The 26,803-nt window shown below is 44.2% G+C and overlaps 1 protein-coding gene across 1 annotated transcript in view; it reads right to left on the bottom strand.

Moving 5' to 3' along the window:
• Positions 1-374: 374 nt before the first annotated feature.
• The window catches only part of ptch2 (patched 2), a 27,573-nt gene continuing 1,144 nt past the window's right edge, over positions 375-26,803 (bottom strand). The window contains exons 2-23 of the mRNA XM_075483426.1: positions 25,453-25,645; positions 16,936-17,125; positions 16,773-16,842; positions 16,582-16,673; positions 14,162-14,270; positions 13,951-14,037; positions 13,693-13,814; positions 12,769-12,916; positions 11,677-11,808; positions 11,406-11,561; positions 11,178-11,270; positions 10,964-11,089; positions 9,795-10,182; positions 9,144-9,668; positions 8,494-8,636; positions 8,190-8,370; positions 7,818-8,098; positions 6,282-6,419; positions 5,704-5,846; positions 2,769-3,174; positions 2,084-2,651; positions 375-1,969 (exon numbers count right to left, since the gene is read on the bottom strand). Coding sequence (XP_075339541.1) covers positions 1,935-1,969; positions 2,084-2,651; positions 2,769-3,174; positions 5,704-5,846; positions 6,282-6,419; positions 7,818-8,098; positions 8,190-8,370; positions 8,494-8,636; positions 9,144-9,668; positions 9,795-10,182; positions 10,964-11,089; positions 11,178-11,270; positions 11,406-11,561; positions 11,677-11,808; positions 12,769-12,916; positions 13,693-13,814; positions 13,951-14,037; positions 14,162-14,270; positions 16,582-16,673; positions 16,773-16,842; positions 16,936-17,125; positions 25,453-25,645 — 4,326 coding nt within the window. The 3' untranslated portion in view covers positions 375-1,934. The remainder of the gene's footprint in view (positions 1,970-2,083; positions 2,652-2,768; positions 3,175-5,703; positions 5,847-6,281; positions 6,420-7,817; positions 8,099-8,189; positions 8,371-8,493; positions 8,637-9,143; positions 9,669-9,794; positions 10,183-10,963; positions 11,090-11,177; positions 11,271-11,405; positions 11,562-11,676; positions 11,809-12,768; positions 12,917-13,692; positions 13,815-13,950; positions 14,038-14,161; positions 14,271-16,581; positions 16,674-16,772; positions 16,843-16,935; positions 17,126-25,452; positions 25,646-26,803) is intronic.

The raw sequence follows: 26,803 nt of genomic DNA, 5'->3' as shown, positions 1-26,803 counted from the left end.
TACACCACACCTCCTCCTTCATGATCCTCCAAACTGCCCCCTTTGCTCCACACACACACACACGCACTCAAAAAAAGGTCTCTGCTCTAATGCATTGTCATCCCCTCCCTTCTATGATACTCCCCCCCTCCCACCACCCCAAAAGGCAACAAAACAAAACAATAAAACAAAAGGAAACTCAGCAACAAATAGATATATTTATATATAATATATATATTTACTCTTTAAAAATAGAACTTCAGTCTAGATTCTAACATCTGTACAAACTACAAAAATAAAATTTTAAATATAAATAATTTATATGGCATGTCATGAACAGTTTTTGAAACAAACTACAAACCAATGCAGGAGCCCCCAACCCCCCCACCCTCCCCAGTAATCTCCTCATCATCATCTGACATCACCTCCTGGCTGTCTGATTGAACTGAAAATGGTGCTTTGCTTCTTTTACTTAAGTATTCACAACTGCAGTAGCTACTTGACTCTTCTCTCATTTAGACCCCAAAAAAAGAAAAAAAAAAAACAAAGCTGCCACTTAAAACATGACATAGAAAAACAATCCCTGCAATTTAACCTGGCAGTGACGAGACCAATACTGAACGACAACTGTGAAACTGTGTGAAGGAAGTTAAATGAGAATCCTAATAACACAAGAAATGTGGCACATATGAGGTTTGCGATGACAAAAAAAAAAAAAGGGTTAAAAGTGAGAAAGTGAGTCAAAGCAGGTTGTGTCATTAAGAGAAACTTAACCAGTTTACAACAACGGGAGAAATTTGACAACCCTGAAGCAGCCAGCAAAGAAAAAAAAAACATAAAATTAAGTTATAAAACAACTCCCTTTGCATTTTATAAGTCCCTTTTAAAAACAAGGTGAACAACTCTTCTGTCAAAGACAAAGTGACAAAAACAAACACCACCCACCCACGAGCTTAGAAAAACTGCAGAAGTAAAAAAAAAAAAAAAACATGTCACAGCTCCTTCAAGTAGTTAAAAACTGCAGAGGACGTTGGGACATCCTGACATAAGAAATCTGAAATCTGAATTAGGAGTGACGCTGCTAGCATGATGGCTGAATTATCACCAGAGAATAGTTCAAATAGACGGTGACCGCTGACGAAAACCAGCCGGCCACTGCCTTCGACAAACATTCCGTGTCTTGACGAGACAAACATATATTTACAACCAAAGCAAGAACATAATACTGACCTCGAAACGCTGTAATAACGAAAAAGGGGGGACACAGTGAAGGCACAGCGGTTTCTACTGTTAAGAAAACAGAATCTGATGTGTAATTCTCTCCTTTGTTCACGCTCACTGCGTCAGAGAATGTGGATACGTATACGACAGAGAAGGTGTCAGAGGAGTATTTCACAGTTTAATGCTGTGAAAGGTATTTTGTCACTTTTAATAGAGGGAGTAGAGGGGGCACTGCACTTTTTTTTTAAGGCAAATTGCTTAAAATTGTTTTGAAGTGTAGCAGCAAAATGAAAAAAGAATAACACAACAATACAAATACAAATAAAACACTGACCATGTACGTTCAATAGCCTAATACCTTAATAACATCTCATCTTTTTCTGAGAACATATAGCACATTTCTTATTCTATACAGTGTGTGCAGGGGGGAAAATTCCAACACTCCACGTGAAAATAATTTTTTACATCTGAACTTTTACACAAGAGTATACCCAAGTTATACAGTACTCTTTTAAATAGCTTCCCTCTTTTTTAGTATTAAAATATATACTCGTAAATTTATATAATTCTTAAAACATGTCATTTTTTTTTCAAGTTCTTGACATGAATCCTCTCTCCTTTTTGTGTGAAGTCTATATACAACTGAGAGTTCAAGATGGGATGCAATGCCATGTGGACATAAAGGTGCTCTGGGAACCAGAGACTTGAAGAGAAGGCATGGTGTGTGAGACAGTCTAGCAATCTTTGGATGCCTGGATCCTCAGCCCACCTGCAACAGACACAATAAAGAGGTGGGTTACCAAAAACTGTCTTAACACTCACTGCCAGTCTTGATATGTTGTACAGATTTGTGAAAATTAAGGTGCAAAAAAAATCTGCTCACCTTGTGTTTTGCCGAGTTGATACTCTGTCTGGTCCTGTGTTGCTTCCAAGTCCTGGAGCTCCAGAGAGTCTCTTTTACATGAAGAAAAGTTTGTTTTTTCACCACACGTCCTTTTAGCAGCTTCAAAGCAGTCCGACTCACTGTCTGTGTCAAAACCTTCATGCATGTAACCTTGGTATGTCGCCCCTGGCAAAGTCGGATGCACAGCCACGGTCACAGAGGCTGTGGCTGTAACCATAGTAACAGGTCCCCCAGAGGAGCCATGTTGTGTCGGCAGGGCAGAGTTGCTGTGGCTGTAGCTCGGCCCTTTAGTTCTGTTTGGCTGCGGCCCTCTGCCGTTCTGCGGCCTGGGGCCGCTTTGACAAGTCCTCCCGGGAAAGTGAGCTCTGTCTCCGGGTAAGTGTTGCGTGGGCTGAGCCTGCAGTCTCTGGAGGCCGTTCAGCTGCTCCTGTTTGCTTCTATCCCAACATGTCACCTGGGAGCCAAGAGGTGACTGTGCAGTGTGAGAGCTTTCACTTAGGGGTTCAATCCTACCACTAGTGGCATTTTCTCTGTATGGCTTCACCACCTACAACAAGCAAATGTTTATAGGTTACTTTCAGAGAAGAGCATCGTTTTTTGAGAACACATACAAAGTACAGATTGAGTCATCTATATTCATGTAGATTTAGGTCATGCAGCGTACCGTGAGTTTGGGAAAGCTGGGGTTCTTGCTGGCTTCCAGCAGTATGTGAGATGTTGCAGGCGGAATGCCGTTGTGTGATGTTGGGTACACACTCCGGTCACAGTACTTATAGTCGTCCTCGCCAATCCCTGATGTGGTGGTCAACTCAGAGTAATACTCAGAGTCTGATGACTCTGAAAATGCTTGTTGACGAGGTGACCGTGGGTTGTGGTGGCCTGTGTAGTACCCATGGTGGGTAATCGGTGGAGGCAGTGGCGGCTCGGGCGAAGGTGCCGGCAGGCAGCTGGCATTGTCAACCGGGGTGACCTCAGCCGGAGGGCCCAGCATAGAGAGGAGGACTGGGAGAAGAACTAATCCATTCAGCATCCCCAAAACAGTCAGTATGGCTAACACAGCAAAAAAATACCTGAGGGACAAAGAGGCAAGAGGCAGCAGTTAGGACATGGATGAAAAAGACGCAACAACCAAGACAGAAGTAAGCCAGTGAAAAAGCACCTTTGTGTTTACACTGAACAGATCTAGCAATCTTCCACAAGTATATCGATGGTATCACCCATCGGCTTGGAAAGTGTAATGGCACACAGTCACAGTCCCACAGAGCCAAAATCAATTTAATCCTATTTCCTTTTGCATATTATGATTGTATGAAAAAATGCGCAAGACCGCATGGTCTAATGTTTTAGACGCGTGTGCACGACTCCAAGCGCGCACACACGTAGCCAGCACATGAAGAAGAGAAGTAGCTCAGGGGAAGAAGTCAGGGAAAGCCCAGTGTTTGTGTATCAAAGGCAGGAGTTGGGGTGGGGTGGGGGGGCAAATATGATTCCCCACTCAGCCCAACTAAAACATGCTTTGATGCCTCTGGTCCTTATGCTCCAAGACTTTCTCTCCCCGTGTTTTTCACTCACACCCTGCGGGCGTATGCGTGCGCGCGTGTGTTTTTGTGTATGCGTGCATCTCGGTGGAGCTCTGCGGAGGCCAGGGGTGGAGGCAGGCCACAAGAAAGAGCTCCCCAAGAAAATTAGAGAGGACTCCACTTAAGCACTAACAGAAAGCAGAATGAGAGAGACAGTGAGATGCTAACCACCAGCCAGACTTTAAGAGGTAAAAGAAAGAAAAAAAAAAAGAGGGAGGAAAAAAAATTATGATGTTGGTATGGGGTGGGGTGGGGTGGGGGGGTTGTGGAAACATGCTTCTCTCTGAATGGACTGCTGAAATGATTATTACTACTTTACTTGGCAAAGGTCACTCTTAAGGAAAAAAAAAAAAGTTTTATATGCTGGAAGTAATCTACCAGCCTTATTTGCACAAATTTCAGCAGATATTAATTGGCATGCCTTGTCAAATGAAAACACATTCTCATGCAAAAGCTGAACAAACAAGTAGGTTATCACGACTTTTACAGCATCACATTGGTCTCCACTTTTTATCTCGCATGCTTATTTTACTCAAAAACTACTTTTCAACTTCTGTACATGGTGGAGGGAAAAAAAGAGCGAGAGGGAAAGACAGAAAGAGACGTTGGTAAGACCTCCAACAGAGTCTTGCTGTCAGGAATTCTATTGTTTATTTAAACTGTAATCTTTTCCAGTCGCTGTCAGGCCTGGGAAGGCCAGTGTATATATGTGTGTGTGAGAAAGAGACTGTAAGTGTTTACATGCCTGCACATATGTGCATTTCTTCTCATGTGTATGCCTGTGTGTCTGTCCAAGTGTGAATGCAGGCTACGTAAGTGTGTGTGAGAAATAGAGGTCTCTGAGCGGTTGAATCAGGCTGGTTGTTTATTCAGTACATTACAAGGCCAGGAGATGTTTACAGCAGTATATTTATGCTACTCCCCAGCTTGCCAGCAATGGCTCAACCCATTCACCCGATCGCAGCAACAGCTACAGCTAAACAAGACCTCCAACAGAGACAACACCCCTCTGTTTCACCCCATCCTCTGACAATGATATCTTAAACGGCAAAGTGAGAAGAAAATATTCAGAAAATTGCATTTCCATCTCCCTTTTAAGGGCAATCAAACTTTCGATCTAAACTCAACTTTTCTTTACCCAATTCATTATCCACTGATCAGCCCACCCACCCACGCACAAGGAGCTCATATCCTTGCAAAGGAGCCACCCTCAGAGTATTTCTCCTCCTCTGTCTCCATCTGCTTCGGTCTCTGTTTCTGCAGAAAAACTGGGCTTTTTATGTCATGGAGGCCTGTTGCAGTCTGTGAGCTCAAGGTTGTGGTTTCGGGGTTTGGGCCTAGACCACATTCAGCTGAAAAACATGGAGCTATTCGCCTTTTTTCCACTCTGACCAAGAAACAGTGGTAGAGAACACACACATGAGAGTCTGTGCACATACACAAGATTTACACTCAACCATGCAGACACACACATAGAGGGCGGGGTGGGGGGGGGGGGGGGTGGGGGGGGGGGGGGGGGGGGGTTGTCTGTTGGTGGGCTATAGACCATTTCACTGACTGACCAGTTCAAATTTAGCTCTACTTTTTACTACGGCATCCAACGTGGAGGGAGAGAATGCCAAACGGACGATAGGAATTTTTACAGATTCCCTTGTGCGTGTGTAAAAGAGACAGAGTGTGAGAGCTGGAGAGACACCACCCAGTGGGCAGCAGAGTACTTCCATGTTTACAAGCAGCTGCTACACACCCTTGATGTTTTCCCCATTTGTTGCACTCTTAGGTTGGGGATGTGTGTGTGCCCAGAGTGACAGAACCAGGTGCATAGTTGTCACTTTGTGTGAATGCATGTGTGCATATATAGGGGTATAACATTTCCCCCCTACTTGCATCCCTTCCCTGCGCATTCAAACGAGCCATCTTTGCGGCAAAAGTGAGCGTTGCCAAGTGCAAAAGTGTAAATGCGGCACAACTTGTCAGACGAACACAGATACACAGTCATCCGCCTATATCTCGTCTCACCTCATGATGAAGTCAAACTCTGACCCAGCCAGCATGAGAACACTCAGCAATGTAGAGATGGCTCCGTCAACCACTGGCGCAAACATGTGCTCCAGTGCCACTGCCGACCGATTGTTTCTGTTGCCAATCGCTGTCAGGAAGCCCTGCAGCAAAGAGGAAGAGAAATGAGTTGGATATCTTGCCGATCACACAAAACTTGCCTTTGCGGCAAAGCTTGGCAAGCTTTAAAATTGCCGCATTTGGTTTTGTTGAGGATTACTACGCTTCACTACCAGACAGAACACTGGGCTAGAAGGCAGGTTTGCCAGCATGAAGAAGGAAGCCAAAAGTAAATCCTTAATTACACACAATTTACCCAAATCTCTTTCCTTTTAGAAGTGAAGAGTCTCCGCTTTGAATTTACTTGACTTTCTAGAAAAATTTAATAAATCTAGGACTGGTTAAATATATTTCTTCCTTGACTTATGCAAAACTACACATATCAGAAGCAAAACAGGTTAAAATAAGTGTGTGACTCACTTGTCCTCACAGCTAATGCACATTTGTGCTATTGTAGTATGCTGAATCTGTTGACTTACCAACGCAATGTGAACAGTAAACTCCACTCCGATCCCCACCGAAGCAATCAAGATGACTACAGGAATGGCACTGAGCTTGATGCCAATCAGACCCATGATGCCAAACAACTCCACAGTCATCATGGCCAAGATAAACACCTGAAACACACATGAGGAAATGAAGTGTTACCATCTCCTGTGAGGAAAAAATTAAGTGTTCCAACATCCTTGTGATTGAAAAACAGTTACTTAAACAGGGGAAATTTAGCTAAACAACATCATAAAGTGATTATGTCATGCTTTAATGAGTGAGTTGAGCCCTTTTGCCTCCTAACACCACACAATCTGCGACCTTGTGCTCAAGACCTCAACCACATGGGATCAAATTTCCCACCTTCAGGCTAATAGCATCCCCTTTCCCCGTCTGTCTCCTTCCCTCTCTGTTTCTTGTCTTTTTTCCCCCTGAGGCAGAAGAAATGACTGACAGTACCTAAGACCCAAGAGAATGGGCACTAACAATCCCCTGACACCATATTCAAATGTATTTATTTGTGCAAAACAATCTACCTTGTTTTTCATGTAACAACAGCCTCTGATGCTTGTCGAATTGTTTCGGATATTTAAATGCAACAACTCGGCAAGGTAGCACCCCAGCTTTCGTATGTCTTATTCGCAAATGTTTTGTGTTACTGTAAGCCACAATGCCAATAGCAACAGCTTGTCTTAGGAAAACAACGAAGAGAAAAGTCGAACTGGCCAGCAGCAGCTTTTGATCCCAGCAGGGGCTTTGAGCTGGGCCATGGTTAAATTGGAAATGATATAAGCTGTTTTACTGCTCGACCACATACAGTCAGAATGAAACTGTTACAGGCTGGCAGATGCTCGGGGACCATGTATGTAGCTCTTGTGTTGCTGTCTTAATCAGTGCTGCTATGGACTTCCACTTAAATGAATCACATTCCTACTGAAACGGGATCTGTTGTTGTGCTACAGGCCCTTGGTGGGAATATGCAGATGTGTGAGTATGGGGCTTTTTGGGACCATCAGTCCCACCAGCTTGCATGCTCAGATTGTCTCTTTCTCTCTCACACATTCACATACACACACACACGAATATCCCTGATGGATGGGTCGAACAGGCCAAGGTCGCAACTGGGCAGATCTATCCTGTCCCCAAATCTTTCCTTTTCCATTTGACAAAAGCAGGAAAGGGAGTTGGAGGTAGAGGCTTCAGGAGGGTAAAGCCCGTCTTGCTCCTTTGCATTTCCTTTTCTAAGACTGGCTGAGCCTACATTAGAATGACAATGTCCTTGTGTGCGTGCGTGTGTGCTCATAGTGGCCCTCCACAGAGAAAAAGGGGCCCCCTAGACAGCGTTATTGAGCTATGCTGAGAGGGGTGAGAAGAAAGAGAGATGGCGATGAGAAAGAGGAAGAGGCTAATGATATTGAGTTGGGATGAGGTGGAAAAAGGCATTAAAGAAATGGGAAATGATGGAATAGAGAGGTGATGATGAGGACACGATGAAGAGTCATATAGGAGGCTGATTGTTGACTTACGATGATGCCAGCTGTCCAGGGGTTGAGCAGGAGAATCGCACAAACCAGGAAGGTGCAGGCCAGTACCACACTGATCGCCAGCAGAAACCAATGTCTGAGGCCGATGTACTGCTCCCAGAACAGGAAGGGGTATCCGTTAGGGTAGTTGAACACACCCTTGCGACTGAACTCATCGCAGATGGCCCGAACACTCTCAATGGCCTCCACAAAGTCGCTGGCCTGACGAAGGCCATTCAGGTAGAAGGGAAACTGAGCAAACTCCAGGGGCTCAGCAGCTGGGACTGCAAGAAAGCATGAAAACATTATTTTGTGTCCACGCTGCATGCCACTGCACTGCATCCACTAAGACCGAAATGATATGTTCGCACTTACTGCGCAGATTTTCTCCTGTGGTGTCATACTTGTCATGAATCCACTCTCTGGGGTGAGGGTAGAAGTTGGCCTGGGAGGCAGCATAACCTAGAGGGTCGTTACTGACCCAGACTGCCAGATAGATGTAAAACACCTCTGGGGGGATCAAACCTTCTGCATCCACCAGCTGACGAGAGGTGAGCTAGAAAAAGACGATTCAAAAGGAACATCCGTACATTGAGTATTCCAAATGTACAGACCATAGCATGAGAAAGACATCTGTTTAACTGTTTTTGAGTTGTTATATTTTCTGTGCAGGTCTTACCTGGCTGTAGTTAAAAGGCTCTTTTTTGGAACCGGTCTGGATGAGGAGCTTGTATGCCAGAGCTCCATCCTCTGTGCCATTTCTATAACTGTCAGCAGTAATCCTGCCTGCCTGCCAGTCAGCATCAAAAGCAGCCTGAAGACCTTCATGTGAGATAAAACACAAAGTAGTTGTTATTGGTGCCTGGCGTTCCTGCGTGTATGTCTCAATGAACAGTGATGTTAAAAATGTGAAATATCAAGTTTCGTCTTCTTTTTTTTTAAGTTGGCCCTGATTGACCTGTTAACTATTACTTCCTCTTGACTGGGCCTCTGACACATTCTAACCTAAGGACACACACACTCACTTATGTACACACACATGCAAAGATAACCCATGACCTCAGCCCATCTACTACGCCACCCCTGAGCCCAGGTGGAGAGGGAAAAACAGGGGGACTGAACTTTCACTCACCCTTAGCACATTTTCACCCCTACACCCACTGCTGTGAGCTGTCCTTAGAAAAAAAAAAGCACACCTGAAAAAACTTGCAGCCCCCCTCAACTATAGTCTGTCATCATTATCAAAAAAGCCCTCGGGGAGACAGGGAGTAACTTACTACCAGACTCCCTGAAAAAAGTTAACATAACTGTGTTGGATTTTTTTTTTACCTTTGAGCCAGTCCTGGAAGTAGTGCAGCCACATGCGGGGTAGTTTGTTGTCACCATCTCTAACGACATATCTAACAGAGTTGAAGGCGTTGTGCAACTGAATCAGCAGCCTCTGAGACTGGGCATAGTCAAATCCATTCATGGTTACCAGGTACATGTTGTAGAAGGAGAAATACTTGAACTGGGCATCAATGAAATCATACTCCTTGGTGTCACGTGGTACGATATCAGTCAGGTAAAGGCCGTCGTGCACCATGGTGGTGCCGTACAGACTGAGTCCCAGGAGGCCCAGGAAGAGAACAACCACGGTGGCTTTGCTCTTGGGCTTTAAGAGCAAGGGGGCATATTTATCCCTGGCAAAACTGGACAGGTTCCAATGAAGGAAAGGGAATGGGACACACTTCTTTCCAGATTTAGAGTCGTCCACCTGCGCTAAGAGGTCTCGTGTGGAGCTGGAGGTAGGGGTGAAGAGCTGGGAGCCGTAGGGGTCTGGCACAGAGGTGGTCGTAGGGGAGGGTGAGATGGCTAGAAGGAGAAAATAAAATCAGGAGATGCGTTTTATGATTTTTTAAAAAAACTTTTAAGCTTTTTTAGACTTCAATGAATACTTTCTATAAACTAACAGAAAGCTTATCATGTGACTTAATATACCTTGACCCTGTGTGGTGGGGCAGACGATGATGGAAGCAGGGCTGGTGGAGATCTGTGAGGTAGGCGGCAGGATGGTGACAATATGCTGACCTGCTGCGTCACACTGCGTGAACGCCTGCACTGTTGTGGTGATTTGGGTGCTGGTGGTGATTGTCGACCCCGCCGTGTACTGGTGCGTGTGCGTCGTCCCTGTTGTGGGAGAGTGAAGCTGTTCTCCGGCATCCGACAACTCGTGCGGAGAGAGGTGGATGACGCGATCAGAGCAAGGGCTGTACAAGCAGCAGAGGATGTCCAAACGCTTGTCCTCACGCCGATGGAGGTCTAAACTGAGGATGGCGGGGAAGATAAGGAGCACCATGGCAAAGTTGAACACAACCACTATGGCTGCCTGGGAAAAGAAATGCAAGGAGAAAAAAAATATATAAAAGTGAGAAAAGTCAGAGAGGAGTGTGTATAATTACATTGATCTCCAGCTGGGGAAAGTCAGGATTTTTTTTAGGGTCTGTGACAATATCCCAGTAAGTAAAGAAAAGCCCTGCTCTAAATCAACAGCAAGGGGACACTAAGTCAGCCAGTAGGGGAGAAAGAGACAGTGAGAACAGAGAAGAACTGCTTCAAAGAATGAAAGAATTAGGGAGGATATATATGTTGCGAGTCTGAGCAAAACTATCACCCTTCTCCAAAACTTTCACCACCTCCCCATTCACCCCAACCCCTGAAGCTGACTTTCAGTTCTATGGTTTCCAGTGTGTGTACATCCATGCATGTGTGTGTGTGCTTGTGTGTTTCAGACCACCCACAGTTAGTCACAGATCAGAGAAAACCGCCTTGACGGGCCAGTGATATACTGATCTACTCCTCCCTCCTTCCCCTTCTCCCTCTGTCTGCCTCTTTAAGTCTGTTCGTCACTCTCTTTGCGGTGAATATTCCCCATTATACACGCACACACACATGCAAAGACATGCACACACAAAACATCGTTGGCCCTCTAGGTGCAGTGGCAGTAAAACTGGGAACAAAGGCTTTCCTTGCTCTGAATAAATGTCACCTCTTTTAAGTTATCTCTTTCATTTGCAAAGGAGCCTCAGGCCTCACGGTGTGCGATTGTGTGCTTGTTGTGTTTATGTCTTTGCGCATACATGCGAGAGTGTGTGTGTGCCAAAACGTACCTGCAATGAGAAAGCTCGCAAAGCAGGGATGGGCACAAGGGCGGCCATGAAGAACGCAATCATGTTGTTGATGGAAGTCAGAGCCACACTGGTTCCGGTGCGACGCAAACAGTCCCCCGTCCGATCCTACACACAAAAAAACAGGCACGAGTCAGAGGAGAGGACAGGGGAGGACAGAAGGGGAGAGCGGAGAAGAAGAGATGCTTAAAGGTACCTTAAAGGGGATGTTACTTCCACTTTCTGTGAATGAGTGAGCCAACAGAAACATGTCATCCACCCCGATCCCCAGTGCCAGGAAAGGAAGCACCTGGGATGGGAAACACATCAATAGAGAGAAAGGGGTTAGAATGAACATTTGAAGTGAGCAACATTAAAATCCTGGCTTCAAATCAAAGGAGCAACCATTCAAAGATCAAATCATCTTCTAAACTATATGATGTACCTGTGTGGTTGCAGCATTGAAAGAGAGGCCAAGGAGGGAGCAAAGACCCAATCCTGCTGCCACTGACAGGGCCACCAACAGCACTCCAGCCAGCCCAACGGCCCCCTGGGACTTTGCACAATCCCATCTTAGCATAGTCACACAGGCATATGCCAGCTGGAAAGGAGACATCCACAAGCATTATTAGAGAAAATGAAAGCAAATAAAAATGACTTTTTAAAATGAACCTCATGTTCATAATGAATCAAAATTAATGAGTTAGTATGCTCACCATAAGGAGGTATCCACCAGCCACCCTGATGACACTGACATCAGAGAAGGACTTCATAATGTCATTGAGGGTGGTGGTGGAGAAAGCATGGATGGACTGACTCGCGTTTGCTGGGATACTCTCGTGAACCGCCTATAAGAGAAACAATTAATTGTCAAAGGCTTTTCTTAAATACAGGAAGCAAAAAAATGAAATAAAGTAAAATAAAACAAAAATGTGTTTAGACAAAAGCAATAATTGAAGGCATGCACTCTTGCACACATGCTCCAAAACCACCAATCGCACGCCAAGACTCTCCCACTGCCTCCTATTTTACAGACTCTTAAATTAAACTGAAATTAAACTGGGAAAGGCTCTTGTCCTTTTGAAATGTGCATTGGTCTAAAAGCGAGTGTGAATGTGTGAGTGTGTTTTTACATGTGGCAGTATGTGTGTGTGTGTGTGTGTGTGTGTGTTCGTGTATAAGTATGACAACCTAGAGTAATGAGCACAGATGCCAGAGGTTGTGAGGTCAAAGGTGAAAAGGATGGGATCACATGGCTGAGGCGGCTACTCTCTGCACTCTGAGCCATAAATGAAGCACAGCTTCCAAAAAGCCATTTACCTGTAAGCATTAAGTCATCATTTGCTATTTCTAATAGATCTGCTTGTTCTTTAATGTAGCAGGAGGGGGTCTCGTGTCTATGTCAGTTTACGTTTGAGTTTGTTACCCCTCCTCCCTTTCACATATCCCTCACTTTCTTCCCTCCTTCCCTTACCCTCGCTGTGGTGGGTGTCAGCTATCACAGCAACAGCTTGTTCCTATAACTAGGGCTCTGACAGAGAGAGATGATTACCCTACCACACACACACACGCACGTACACAAACATGGCGCCCTGGTCTGCCCTGTGATTCACTTTACAAGAGCTGAAGACTGATGGAATTCAGACACTGCAGAGTATGTCCCAGTGTGCATGTATGTGTGTGTTCCAAATCAGAACAAGGCTGCATGGGAAGAAGGAAATGCCCGCTCAGAAAATCTCTATTTTTTCCCAGTTCTCCCTGAAGCGCTTACATGTAAATGTGTGTGAAATCTGCGTGTGTGTTCGCACCTCCACAAACTTTCTCTGCCAGGACTCGAGGATGGCTGTAGCCTTTTCTTCATTCCAGTTGATGTCATGGATCTCGTAGTCATCTTTAAAGTGCTCGTATAGCTGTTTGGGACTCATCAACAGGAACATGGTTTGGAGAGCCTCAGCACTGCAAAACACACCAACAGGCTTAGGACAAATCAATTTACAAACTCTCTTTAAATGGCTAAAGGCAGGTGCCGTGTCTTCCAGGATTTGCTCGCTGCCTGCCTGCCTGTCTGCCAATGTCAACAACTAAGAGCAGGTGTTATCTAGTCTGTCCTCTGGTCTCTAGGCTGCAATCCCAGATGTCCTCAGGTTTTCTTGGCACCAGCACAGCAAGCGACATTGCCGCTCAAAATGTGAAAGAAATGATAGTAAATCACTTGCAAGAGTAAGTGTGGCTCTTACAGATGGAGCTGGAATCCTCTTTCAATTGGGGCTCAGCTGGGCTCTTACCCAATGCTGTCACTCCATTTGTACTGACCACATATTCAAATCCAGTTCAAGTCAGAAGAAAAAAATATAACTCTGGAGATTAGCTAATAATAAGATAATAAAGAGACTTGGGTCAACTAAAGATAAATATGAATTTATTGTATTATTCTCCTTCTTCTCTGGTGCCTCCTGTAATGAATGGGCACAAGGCTTTAAGTAGCTGTCAATCATCTTTAATTGGTCTATCCCAGACTGGGGTCATTCAGGAAACTGATCCCTCCTGGTACAAGGAATTCCTAGGCTAGTTAAAAGGGGCTAAACACAGAAGGCAGCAGATTGGCCGTCTCTCAGTGGTGATGTTAACATCACGTCACTGCTATCACATCCTCAAATCAGGCAAGAGGAAACTTGTACTGAATAAAATCAGCTGAAACTGCTGCATTTGATCTTTTTGACACACACACACACCTCAGCAGAGCATCTTGGTTGCTTTTGACTCGTCCCCCCAGGATGAGCTCCTCCTGCCAGTGCATGAACTTCCGGCTAAAACCATGACAACCACCCTGGAGATGCCCCGCAATGTCAGGACTCTAAATGGACGAGCAGAAGAGGGGTTGATCAGAAAGCATAAAAAATAGTTACGTGTTTCAAGAAAAGTGCTACTGCGCTCTAAATACTGCATTGTGTTTGTACATTATAATGGCTAACTCTTGTGTGTTAGTTTACCTCTCCCTGTTCCTTGTTGGGTGCACTGAGAGGGCAGTCAGGGTCCGAAGGATCGAGGCACGGCCTGTTCATGTAGGCATGTCCCACCTGACGAATCAAATAGTGTTACAAAAGTGTCAATATATGAAGAAAGTATTTATACTGATGAATAACCAGCTGTTCATATAAATCTCTTAAGCAGTCAGTAAATCCGTGTGTTCTAGTGTCTCACCTGGGCTTTGTCCAACATCTCCTTAAATCCTTCCAGGGAAGTGAACTGGCTCAATTCCTCCATCAGCTTGACAGGATCCAAATTCATCCACTGGATATCTGGCATACCCCTGCACAGCAAACAGATACTTAGGGAATCACGAACAACCCAAACCAATTTGATCATAAAAGCAGAATTTAGAGAGGAAGCTAAACGATCTAACCTCATCTTTACTTGTTTACTGCTAATCTTTACTGTGAGCAGAGAAACGTTTGGTTCGGTTTCCTTCTCACTCTTTTGTTGCACTGGGCTACGCAGGAGGCTAGCTGCAGATACAGGATAAAATAGCGTTTATTATCCTGTTTCACGCTGCCACAATGCCCAGGGAAAAGGCATGGTGGCTGCCTGCTCACTTTCATTCCTCAGTGCCCTGCACTGAGTCATAACAATTACCTCTGCCTCCAAAACATCTTGATAAGGAAGGAGGCTGAGAGGACGAGTGGGAGGGGGACAGAAAATAGGTGAGGGATGAGGGGAAAGAGCCATGGGGAGCTTTCACACTATTAGTTGTGTGATGTCCACTGACAAACTGCATATTTGTGGGCCTCATTTGCACTGCCACCTTGTTTCAGTTTTTTGTTTAGCTTTCTACGTACAAATTTTACTATGTAGATAATAACAGTAGGTTAGCATAAATATGTATCCTATCTTGACACAAATGAAAATAAATCTACCCATTTTGATGTATTTGGTTGTTGCTACTTAAAATAAGACCAGGTTAAAGCTGAAACAGAATGCATAAATTACATGTTTTGCTTCAATACATTGATGAACTATAAGATTTTGGACATGATGAAAGGACACTGAGGTTGTTGGCAGGATTTTGTGGTCCACGTGTGCAATTCGTAGTGACAAACGAGAAGATGAAGAAATAAAAGAATCCAAAAGTATCTCAATTCAAGGCTCAATCTCCCTCCATTGGCTCACAAAGAGAGCTCCTCTTCTATTCCCACATACCAGGCTCCATTTTGCTGCTGTTTGCAAAAAAACACTCCTTTATCAGCTAGTTTTTGCTTGACTGAACGAGACCTGGGTCTTTTTGTTTTTTCATAGATTGCTGCTTTTTGTTCTCCTTCGTTTTTTCTCTTCCTTTCTTACACACTTGTCCTCACCCTCTTCCCCAACCTGCCTCTCTGTCTCTCTCCCTTACACCTCTCTATTACACAGTTTTGGGGGGTTGGTGGGGGGGGGGGGGGGTGTTGGATTAAAGTAGGTTTGAATCAAGAGGCTGCTTGAAGCAACACTGCTGTCACTGACAACTGCTCGATCTCTTTAGCCTCACATGAAAAATGAGCAGTAAACACTTAATAAATAACAGCTGATGTTGAACACTTTGTGTGGATTGCAGAAATGCTTGGATGGTGTGTGAATCTTCAAAGACCCCCTTCTCCCTCTCTACTGCCTTCAGACAAACCAACTGGGAGTTGCTAAGGATGGGAAACTTGTGTTTGTTTCTGTATGTGCTGGCTTGTCATGCAACACAGCACTGTCATCTCAGACGGATAAATAAACAAATAATTTCTTCACAAAGAAACATCTGCCATGATCTAAACTATCATTTTCTAAAGTAAGCATTCAATTGAAATATCACTTTGGATGACAAAAAAAGAGATCCCTCTTAGAGACTCTATTTTTCAGGAGAACTTTGGTCTCACAAAATGGGGATGAAAAAAAAAACAAAAAAAAAAACTTGAATCTGCGAATACGCCCAGAGTCTGCTGTTAACAGTCTTGTAGCCTCTCTCTATCCTTCTCGGGGGACTTGAGGTTTGAATACTGCCCATTTTATTTGTTGGACAACTTGGGAGCTGGGAGCCCAGGGCATTACCATGAGAATGCCGAGTGTTAGCCATGAGCTGACAAAGCCGGGCCCCCTCCCTCCTCTGGGGCCCCTGCACTGATGGACACTCACTCGTAAACTGAAAGAATGCTTACCATTGTCTGACCCAAAGGGCTCCCCTGCCACCACCACCACCGCCGCCACTGCCTCCCCGCCTCCCTGCCCTCCGTTCTACCAGCCCACCACCCAGTTGCTGCTTCAGCCATCTCCTCTCCCTCCATCCCTCCCTCGCTTTGCTGTATCTGTCCCTAACCTTCTCTCTTTAAATTTCTCTGTCAGGACACCTCCCTCTTCCAGTCTCTCTCTGGGCCCTAAAAGAACTCTATTACTGACCGCCGCTGTCAGTCAGAGCACCCACTGACAGAACTCTGAAAGCCCAACTGTATGTCTCCATCCAGCATGTGTTAGAAGTTATGGACCCTTCCAAAAGCTCTGCTCGGAAGAGATGGAGGCAGTGACAGCACAGGGAGCGCTGAGGCCCTCTATGGAGTGCTTTAATGTGCACAGAAGATTTATGTTGGGTCAAATATTCTAAGACTTACGGTAAATAGGCAGAGCCTCCCTGGAGTTTGGCTCCTTCCCAGAAACAGTCCAATGGAGTGATTATCATACAGGGGAAAAGCTTGTCAATCATCTGGGATCAGGAAATAGAAAGGAAGAATGATTAAACCCCTAAAAACATCAACAAATGTGTATGTAAAGGAATGAAAAAAATACTTTTTTTTCAACATACCCTTTCAATCATGACATTTTCTATAATAGGCACTCCTGATTTATAGCATATTTTATTAAGATCCCACGATCTGTAAGTAAGAAAATAAAATTCATATTAAAAGTTTTATTAGTGACACAAGCTTAAATGCAAGAAACCCTTTCAAAAAACGAGGCCCACTTACTTTCCAAACAGCGACACCTGCACCTTGCTCGCGGACAGGGCAGCTTCCATGTGAACCAGCAAAGCCTCCTGGGTAAGAATATTAGTGCCCTCTTCTTTGGGGGTCTGAATAAGCATCTGTGAGGTAAATACCGACTCCTCTCCTTGCTTCTCCCTGGTGTAGCGAAGCTCTGTGCTCACCCGACTGCCAGCTAGGAAGCAACAAAGAAAAAAAGAAGTGACGAGCAAGTTAGAGATTGATTTTGAATTCATACACTGAGGCCGCACATATTTGTACCCGATTACCATGTCACTTCCATGCGAACGTACTGTATCCACACACAATTACACAAGAACACACGTATATTGACCAACGCCCTTGGCCTTCACCAGTGTTGGTTTTGAAGGCACTTCACACAAGCCAGTGTCTGGCCAAGAGAAATGACTAATACAGCCTCTCATTGGCTCCTTCTGCAAAACAGATGTGCCCTGTTAGTAAAACCAGCCTTCTGATGCCCCAGAAGCCTCTACTGTACTGCTCATGGCAGCATGCATGGAGAGATTTTGAACTCATAGAACAGAATCATTATGGACACTGGACTTGCTATTCTTTATCTTTATCTGCCATAAGGTTGTTCACTCTATCTACATCATTAAGAGAGGAGAAGAGAAGACAGTGTTTACGTTGAAGGGCATCACAGTGCCTTAAAGATAGATAGATAAACATGGATAGATTCAAGAAGAAAGAAATATGGACGTCAGAGATTGTGATGAGCAGCAGAGAGTTAGATGGAGGATGAAAAACATAGAGAAAGAGAGGGAGAGCTATGTTGTGCAGTGCGGTAGACCCCAGCCCCCTAATTACAGGAGGTTGCACTGAAAAGAGTTTGCCAGCCGGGGGGATCTGTGCCTGTGCCAAGTGGACATGAAACATGCCGCGCTGGATCACAGAGAGCCCGTCTGCCCCTCTTGCTGTCCCACTACATGACAACCCCGGAGAGAGAAAGAGAAGCATGGGAGGGGGAGAAAGGGGGGAGGTGGGGGAAGTTTGGAAACAAGCGCTATCACCTTCTGAATTAGAATTTTTGTCACTTTTACCCACTTTCACAATGCTGTGCTCGTTCCTGGCTTTACCTCATTTTTTGAGCATCTATTTCTCTGCTTCCTTTACCCCTCTTGCTTTGGTCTCTCTCCATATGTCTCCATCTTTCTGTCTTTTTTTTTTCATCTTTTTCCCTCATGCTCTTTGCACCTCCCCCAGCCTGGAACAGGCTGCTATAATTGATGGGGAGAAAAGAAAAAACAAACTACTCAGCCTACGCTGTGAAAGTGTGAGATCAGGTTAGATCTTTGGGGCTAGGAGACAGAGTCCAGTGTTTCAAGGCTTCACTTTCAGGGCTTTAATTACATTTGCAGGGGCTTGAGAATATCCGGCCGATTGTTTATTTGCAGTCAATCTAGCCCTGACAAAATGTGTAAAATCAATGTATTTCTAAAGATTTTATTCTGAGGGAATCCCAACAAAAAAAAAGACGTGAAATAAGTAATACTGTCAAAGCTTTCTCTTACGGACTGGAAAAATTGCCCTTGACTATTGAAGTATATTTGACATTTATGATTTACAGTAATTTTTCATACTGTCATACACTCAGTTATTTTTTTCTCCAAAACAGATTTTGATTCAAAAATGGCTTCTACAAAATGGAACCCTTTCCGTTTGTGGACCTTTTTGACATCTGTTAAACCTTTTTTGACATTTCGTATGTTAACCTCTGCAGCGCGGGGTTTTGATCCCAACAGGAACTGGGTGGCTCGAAGAGACTCTGGCTCTGTAATTACAGGCCTCCTGAAGTAAATTATAGCTATTTGTGTCTCGTTCCTCCCATCTGGACCACCCAGGCAGCCGGTCCTCTCTCTACTCTCTTTCTCGCCTCCACTCCTCAGCCCCTGGTCCGGCCCCAACCACCCAACTCTGCGGAGCTTCTCGGTAGCTCTGTTCACTACAGCTCCGCTCATCTCACCGCTCGCTCAGTCAGGAATCTCTCTCTTTCCTCCACCTTTTCTTGTTTCTCTCCTCCTTTTCTTCCCTCTTTCTCTCTTTTTTGATGTCTGTCTCTTTCTCACTCTTTTTTCAGTCTCCCCCCGACTCTCCCCCTCCACTCAGCCTGAGCTCCAAACAGCCTTAAAGAGACAGTTCCCGGAAATTTTCCCACCCTGGGAAGAAAGCGCCTTTGGATGTGAAAACCGGGGTTTTAACACGCCTGCATCTGGTCATTTTATTGCGTGCGCAACTCTCAAACATGAAATCAAACATGAAGGAAAGGGGGAAATTAACACAAATTGGATAAAGCATCCACAGTTTTGTGGGTGTTTTCTTTTTGTTGAGAAATTCAACCATCATCTTACAAATTTAAGCCGACAACTCGACTCTGTTGGGTACAAAATATGAACGTGTTTGCCAGCTTGACCACAAAATACGCTTTTAAGACAGTAACAACACTGGTGAATAAAAGTGTATATCAAAGGAAAAAGTCCCAACAAGGTTTAGTGGCTGTGGGTGTATAAATGTAAAATTTGTACGAATGTGTGTGCTCCTATGCCTGTGTGTGTGTGTGTGTGTGTGCGTGCGCATTGGTGTTAACATTGGACCCTGTCTCCACCAACTTCATTCATTTCCTCTCCACCTGACCCTGCCGTCCCCAAGAGCCAAACACCCAGAAACCCCTAGTTCAGTAAAAATGCATGGCTTCTCACATCTCAGATGAGACAAAACCACTTTTTAGGTGCTGTGTTTTTATTCTATTCTACTCTACTCTGTCTTCGTGGCTTTTTACAGGCCTGGCCCCAGTTCCAGGCCATGCTAGGTCAGACCAGGCCGCCTTCAAGCTTCAGTTTGGTAGATTAGCTGGATTAGGGGGGGCCTCTGAAAGGCCCCACGCTGCTACAGAGGAAGACCCAAGACGAAGAGGGCTGAAAGTGACATGTATGCTTTCACTGGCTAGGTACTTCATTTGACGTGTTTCCTCATTTACACAGCATGTCAGCATGAGAGGGAATGTACATCTGATTTCAACACAAAACTTTCATTGATAATATATAGATTCAGGGGGAAAACAATTCTGACAACCATAGAGTAGCAACAATATCCCATTATTATTACTTATTCTTAACCGCCATGGAGGTCCTTTCGTTTTTCAGATTTTTTTAAAAAGGAACCAAATGAGAGATTAATTATACTGGCCTTGTAACAAGTATCACAAAAACACCCTCTTCAGCCTTTAGTCATACATGGACCTACCAGAATCAGGACCCACATTGGGTTCTAAGCACAGCCCTGTCTTATGGCATTCCCCAGCCATGGCACCGCCAAAAGAGGGCTGCCCTGAAGCAGATGGGCCATTCCTCCATACAATCCTTCAGTATGGCTCCTGACTGAAAGCAGACCCTTTTGTCATTCAAACCCTGTAATTTCTTTCAAATGTTTCCCAACAAACAGCAGAATAAAATAAAAAAGCTTTTTTGCAACAAAAGCAAATGGACCAAAACTTTCCCAGCCTGTGAAACAATGCCAGAGTCGGCTGTGGGAGGGTGAGGCGAAGGGGCAATAAAGAGAAGCTGGCACTTTGCTATCTTGCCTATAGAAATACAGTGTATCTGTTCAGGAATCATCAAAGAAAGTATTATTTCAGGAGATACTCCTAATCAACGCATTACCAGGATAAAACAACATAATCAACCTCAGTCTGTTTAAATTCTGCGGGTCTCCCTTTAACTGATGTCCTGCAGTCACAACTTAAAAACTGTATAAAATTGCAAAAAACATATGAAAAATCAGTTTCACTTACATTCTATTCAGATGTGCCAGTGGTGTTAGCCACCACACATAAATTTCCACCAGGGTTGGCATTTAGGCACTTTATTTCCATATGTATAGGCTTGCCTGTGCTAATTATGCTAATCATGGCCAGTGTTGGCCACTGTGAAAAATAGTCACATTAGACACTCCAGTGACCGCTAATACTGCTTAATGTGTGGTTGAAACATACATTCATCCCTGCCTGAAAAGCAAAATTTTTCCACGTTGCTGGTCTCATTCAGATGAGAAATGAATTTATTGGGCCGAAGGAGCATTTCTTTTTCCCTCCCAAGTACCAAGAAAATGTTCACTCTCTGTCTCTATCTCCCTTTACGTTTTATACTTTCATGGTGTAAAGACAGACGCAAATGGTGCCAACTCTAAGGTGACTGGTGCCGCTTTATTTCACCCAGACCAGAGACAAAGCTTGCACTTCAGCAAGAGGAGAAAGGGTGCCACACTATACTGATCGAGGTTTTATTATTCTGTTTTCAGCTGCTTTGCAGCCTTTCTAAGGATCTTGCATTCAATGTAGCAATAAGTCTGACAGCTCATTTTATAAAAGATTTAGAACCAAAATACCAGTACGAAGGTTTTTTTTTCTTAACACTGTGAAACATGCTATGCTCATAAGACAATAAATATGTGATTCATTTTAGTTTTTTTTACGGCTTTTGAAATTGACACTTTAAAAAGATGGTTTGGAAAGCTGACTATGTGTTTCTTCTATAGTCTAAACAAATCCCATGTGTCTGTCATATGCGCATGTATCTATTGCTGTTCACTGTGTTTATTTGTTAGGGGGTGGTCCTGCTCTGCCAGTTGAAGTGTGTTGGGGGATGCTGAAAAAGGGGATGGAATGAGGTAGTGTTGGATATAACGATGGAGGGAAGGGGGTGAAATAAACATTTAGAAGTGACCCAGGTTGACTCTGGTCTTGTTTGTTCTCTCTACCAGTGAGGTCCTGGGCCCTGAACGCTGGGAGTTTATTTATCTAGCTGGGGCACCACCGCGCACTATTCACCTCCAATAATGCCTCATAGAGCTCCCTTTCTCTGTCTGAACTGGGGCGCTGTGTGCACTCCAATGAATTATAGCATTTACCTGCTGCGCAGCTCTGAGGTTTGTTTAGAGAAAGTGCTCCAAACTGCGAAATGTCCACGTGTGTATTCGCTGATTTGCACAAACTCAGGGGTGTTTTTTTTCTCAACCAGCCTCTCTTTTTCTTTCTTTTAATCAATCTAGTTTGTTGATCTCCTCATATCCTGTCTAATTTCACTGCAAGCTAAACTAGCGCTTCAGTCACTATGCATTCATACTCATGTGAACTGTGCATGTTCTTTACCTCCCTCTCTCCACACTGCCTTTTTTATGGGACATGTGGTGCAACTGCAAGGCCCTGTCTTGCTGCACTCATATTTGGACAGCTTGAGTCTGTGTATATGTCTGTCATGCCTCACCCAAACCCTGCCAAGAAAGATGAGTTTAGTTGATGTCAGAGTAAACACCACCTCTTCTACGTGCAGCCCATTTCTTTTTTCTCCTTCCCAAACAAGCTTTTCAAGTGGAGCATTGTAAAAAGAGAGTAACCAGAGCAGAAAGAGTTGGCCAAACACAAGTATTCAGACAAAGTGCGAGAAGAAATAATCAGATCCTAGTAAACTTTCAAACTAAAGAAAGCAGCCTCTCTTGTAAGAACACACTTTCTCGCAGGACTTTGTTCAAGTGAGACAGGAAAAATACCAGCAAAAGAAAAAAGTGTGAGCTAGCCATAAACCCTCCACTCTGTTCCTGCCCCAACCCCCTATTGTCTCCTCTCATCCCTGTCTTCTTCCTGCACCTCTTTTTATGATCTCTCTTTTCTGCTTGTGGACAATACAAACCGTTTCCCATTTCACACCACAGTTCATGCTCTCAAGTATGTTTGCAGTGTGCAAACTTTACCTAAATAACAGAAATGGGAGGGACACAGGAATGCAACATAATTAAAGCATTTGTTTGATTATGTTGTCTTCATACTACCACATTTAAAAATGCGTGAGTGTAAAGTCATTTGATGGGTGACGTCTGTCTCAGATTCTCTGTTTGACTGAGCCAGAAACAGTTGTTAATCCCCTTAGCAGACTAAACACACTGATACTGTGGCTTTTAGTCTCACCTACACAGGTGCAGGACTGAGGATTAATCCTTCAACTTCTAAGTTGCATGTTCACGTAGCAGACCCGCAAAAATTCTAAAGTCAAACAAAAAGGATGTGGATAAAGGCAGGAAGGTAAGAATGTGTAAGACAAAAAACTTTTCCAGTCTTCTATGATGTCGCCATCTCTCTGTCTACTACTTCTAGACGCAGACTGCTCTGCTTCACGGTATTTTGGTCCTGTAGGAGGGAGGAAGCAATTAAAAAAGCCCTGGTGGCCTGACTTCACAGAGCAGGCAGGCAGACAGGTAGAAATATAAACAGACACACACACAAAGCACAGGCAGACAGACGGGAACATAGTCAGGAACACAGTCGGGAGGCAGACAGACGGCCAGGCGAGCTGAACATGGCAAAGGTGACAAAGATGACAAGTGTACGTGTTTGTGCGTGTGGGTGCATGTGTGAAAACTGTGGGGGCAGCTTCCACTATGAATATATGAGAGGAAGCATATGCTCCTAACACATACAGCTTGGAGGCAGAGTGTTAACACATACCGTGTCAATTCACAACTAGTTTACTCTGAACATATTAGGATACATGTGGAAAAACTTTCTCGATGCTGCAGCCCGGATAAGATGACTTACATGTTTACATTAGACATGCGTTTCTTTTAGGATACACTCATATAAAAAAGATAAACATTCAATAAAAACTAATCAGTGAGACAAAACTATATTTTGAGCCCCTTCATATGAAATCTGCTGTCTTTTTTGAGCACATCATTCCTCCTTCTTGTTTTCTGGCTCATGTGCAATGGTGCATGAGTGTGTGTTGTTTGTGTGTGAGTGTGTGTGTGTGTGTGAAAGAAAGAAAGAAAGACAGAGGGAGAACTAACCTCTCCTTGTTACCGAACCACTTTACTCTCCATTGAGGCCCTAGCAGCTTTGTCAATGGGCTATTGGTGGAAACAAGGCAGGCAGAAACTTTAGAAACATGGCCACAGCCTCTTAAAGGCACAGCGTTCCCTTTCAGCCCCCCTGGTTCAACTCTGTGAATCCCACAGCAAAACAACTGGCACACAAACATCTAAACATCTCCTTTAGGAGACAGCTCAGCTAATTAGCTCATGAGTTAATCCTGAAGCTTTACACTAACCACAATGAAATCAAAGAAAATGGAAACAGTGGAAATCAAATCTCTTGTTCCTTGTTTTTGTTACCGATTCAGGCTTTTTCTTCCACCTCAAACTAATAATTTAATTTACAGAAAAATTGTCTTTTTTTTTTTTTTTTTTTTTTTTTTTAAATTGAGCGTTATATTTATTTAAATTCCTTTGCAAGTGAAGCGTACAGCCTCTCAACACTTCTCCCAACACCAGCAGTGTGTGACTTCTCCGACACCTCCACACAGGTCCTGTGGGAGACGCCTGTTCCCTGTCCTCTTGTGACATGGTGGGCTTAAAAAACCCTATAGAGTCTGTTTATATTCACCAACTGCTGTGGCGCTTTTAGAGCGTGCAAAACAGGTGGGTAAACTTCAGCTGCATTCACTTATATTTTTTCTTCTTGTGAGGAGGAGAGAACGAGTGGTGGGGGTGGGGGGGGGGGGGGGGGGGAGGTGGTGCCTGCTTGCCTCTTGTTGAATGGAATCCAAGAATAGTTAGGGACCACACAGGGAGCTGAGAGGGGGGAGGGGTCAGACCCTCAAAGATGGCTAACCATTCACACAGTCCATCTGCTGCGGGGATCAGGCCCGGCACTGAAAGCCTGGGGGTTTAAAAGGAATTTGGCCAGTGTGAAAAACCAAATAAAGCTGCTTCTGCCTCTGAAAATGTACAGATAACGTAAACCTAAAAAGTACAGGGGGAAGGGAGAGATGAGCACCGTCCTGTAGCCACAGTCATGACTAGATGACAGGCAAAAGTATGTTTCTGGACGACAGATGAGGAAGACACAGCATTTTAAGGTAAAAGGGTCAGTGATGCGTTTCCATTTATCAGGAAAAGACTTTCTTGGAAACTGTGAAGAAACTGACACGAAGACTACAAACACTGGCCATATAACATATTTCCACCCACTGTAAAAATAAAACAAAAACAATAATGTGTCCACTATTTATTTTTTTACTTTTATTTTCCTCTAAAGAAGTAACGAAATGATAAATCTATGACAATTCTAGTTTTCAATAAATCACCTCAACATACCAGCCAGACAAACCAGCGTGTCAGTCACTGAACACCTAGTGCCATCCCATGGCAGTAAGATGACACTAAACTGGCCACCCTGCATCTTGCCACCAGTCACTATTGTCATTCAAACGCTTGTTAGTGGAAAAGAACTGCTACCACGAGCCCAGCCTTCTGAACTCAGAAGTCCACACACAGACAGCAACAGACCTACAGTGAACTCACAAAATGATGCCGTAGGTGAAGAATCTATCGCGCAAACTGAGAAGCTTAATATGAAATGGTGCTGTGATGCGTCACACAACCACACATGGCCCAAACACATGCTGCATAAAATGAGAGATCGTTTAAACTCACCTTCCACCCATAGCTGCTCAATGTTTGTTTCGATGGCTGCGACTCGGAGTCCCACAGACAGAGCCCCGAATACTAACAGTCCAATAAAGAGGACCTTCCCACAGTGTCTCTGGATGCGGCAGCCCAGAGAGAACAGAAAGGCCTGGAACCTCGCCCGGATCCACAGAGGAGCTTTCTGACCTACCGCCTTCCCCTGGATTTCAAGCAGGAGGGAGGGCGAGAAAAAGGACATGATTATTAAATAACTACACATAACAATGCATCACTGAGCAAAACTTCATTGAACTGGCTTGATATGCTGTATTTCTGCCTGTGTCTATAGTCAGTGATAGTCCAAAACATTTATAGGGACATGATTGTAGAAATGAAAACTAACACGAGTTTTGCTATTGAGCCAAACACAGATTTGACGCACACGCTGTCCAATCTTGTGCATGCTGAGTCCTGTTGGAGCCCCAAGTTTATCACCTATCTAGTCCACGCAGGATGACCTTGACAACCCGCATTCGAAATATCAAAAGACACAGTTGTGTCTGTTTATAAAGAGATTAGAAAAGGAGATGAAGACAGACATCACCTGATCAAGCACCATATTTCAGAAAATCTCCATAAGTTAAAGACGGCAATTGTTGCAATGACAGTTAAAAGTCATTGCTCTAACTTACAGAAAACTATGATGGAAGATGTGTCAATCTATGTTAGACACTTTAAAGTCTGTTTTTGAGGAGTATGCAAAGCAAAGTTAGCCCTTTTTTCAGCAACGTCTCTTTACGCATTAGTGAAAAATGATACTCTACACACAGACGCAATAGTGTTTTACAAATGGAGTATATCACCCTGTACTATGTGCTTTCAACACCCTCTCCCTGTAATTTGAAATAAAGCTCTCCAAATCTCTCCGTGCTACAAATGTCACTGCTGCAGAGGACATTGCTCTGGTGTTGTGGTTTCTCTCAGCAGTGCTGAAACACGTCCAAGCATCCGGGCGGTCCAAAGATGCTTTGTCAGATCAAACTCAATCAGTGAATTCCTTTACAGGACCCACCACATTTCCAAACAGACCCCGGGCCAGTGCGCTCTCCGCTGGCTGAACAAAGCCAAAAAACACGCACAGCACGAGTGGAAATAAGAGAACAAGACCTCCACTAACTCCCTTCAGCAACCCAAGTGAATAAGAAGCCGATGTCCATTCAAACAAACAGCAATGTTAACACAGTCTTCTGTTATCACGTTATTCCAGAGGGTTCCCGAAATGTCATGGAAGCTCAGATTTTCAGGCTGTCTGGTTTGTCCCATGACACACGAAACACAACATTTAAGTTATCGATACCATCATATGATGACAGTTTCA

The sequence above is a fragment of the Odontesthes bonariensis genome, chromosome 14 (genome assembly GCF_027942865.1).
Source record: "Odontesthes bonariensis isolate fOdoBon6 chromosome 14, fOdoBon6.hap1, whole genome shotgun sequence".
Lineage (NCBI taxonomy): Eukaryota > Metazoa > Chordata > Actinopteri > Atheriniformes > Atherinopsidae > Odontesthes > Odontesthes bonariensis.
This window is presented reverse-complemented; position numbering and strand designations above follow the sequence as displayed.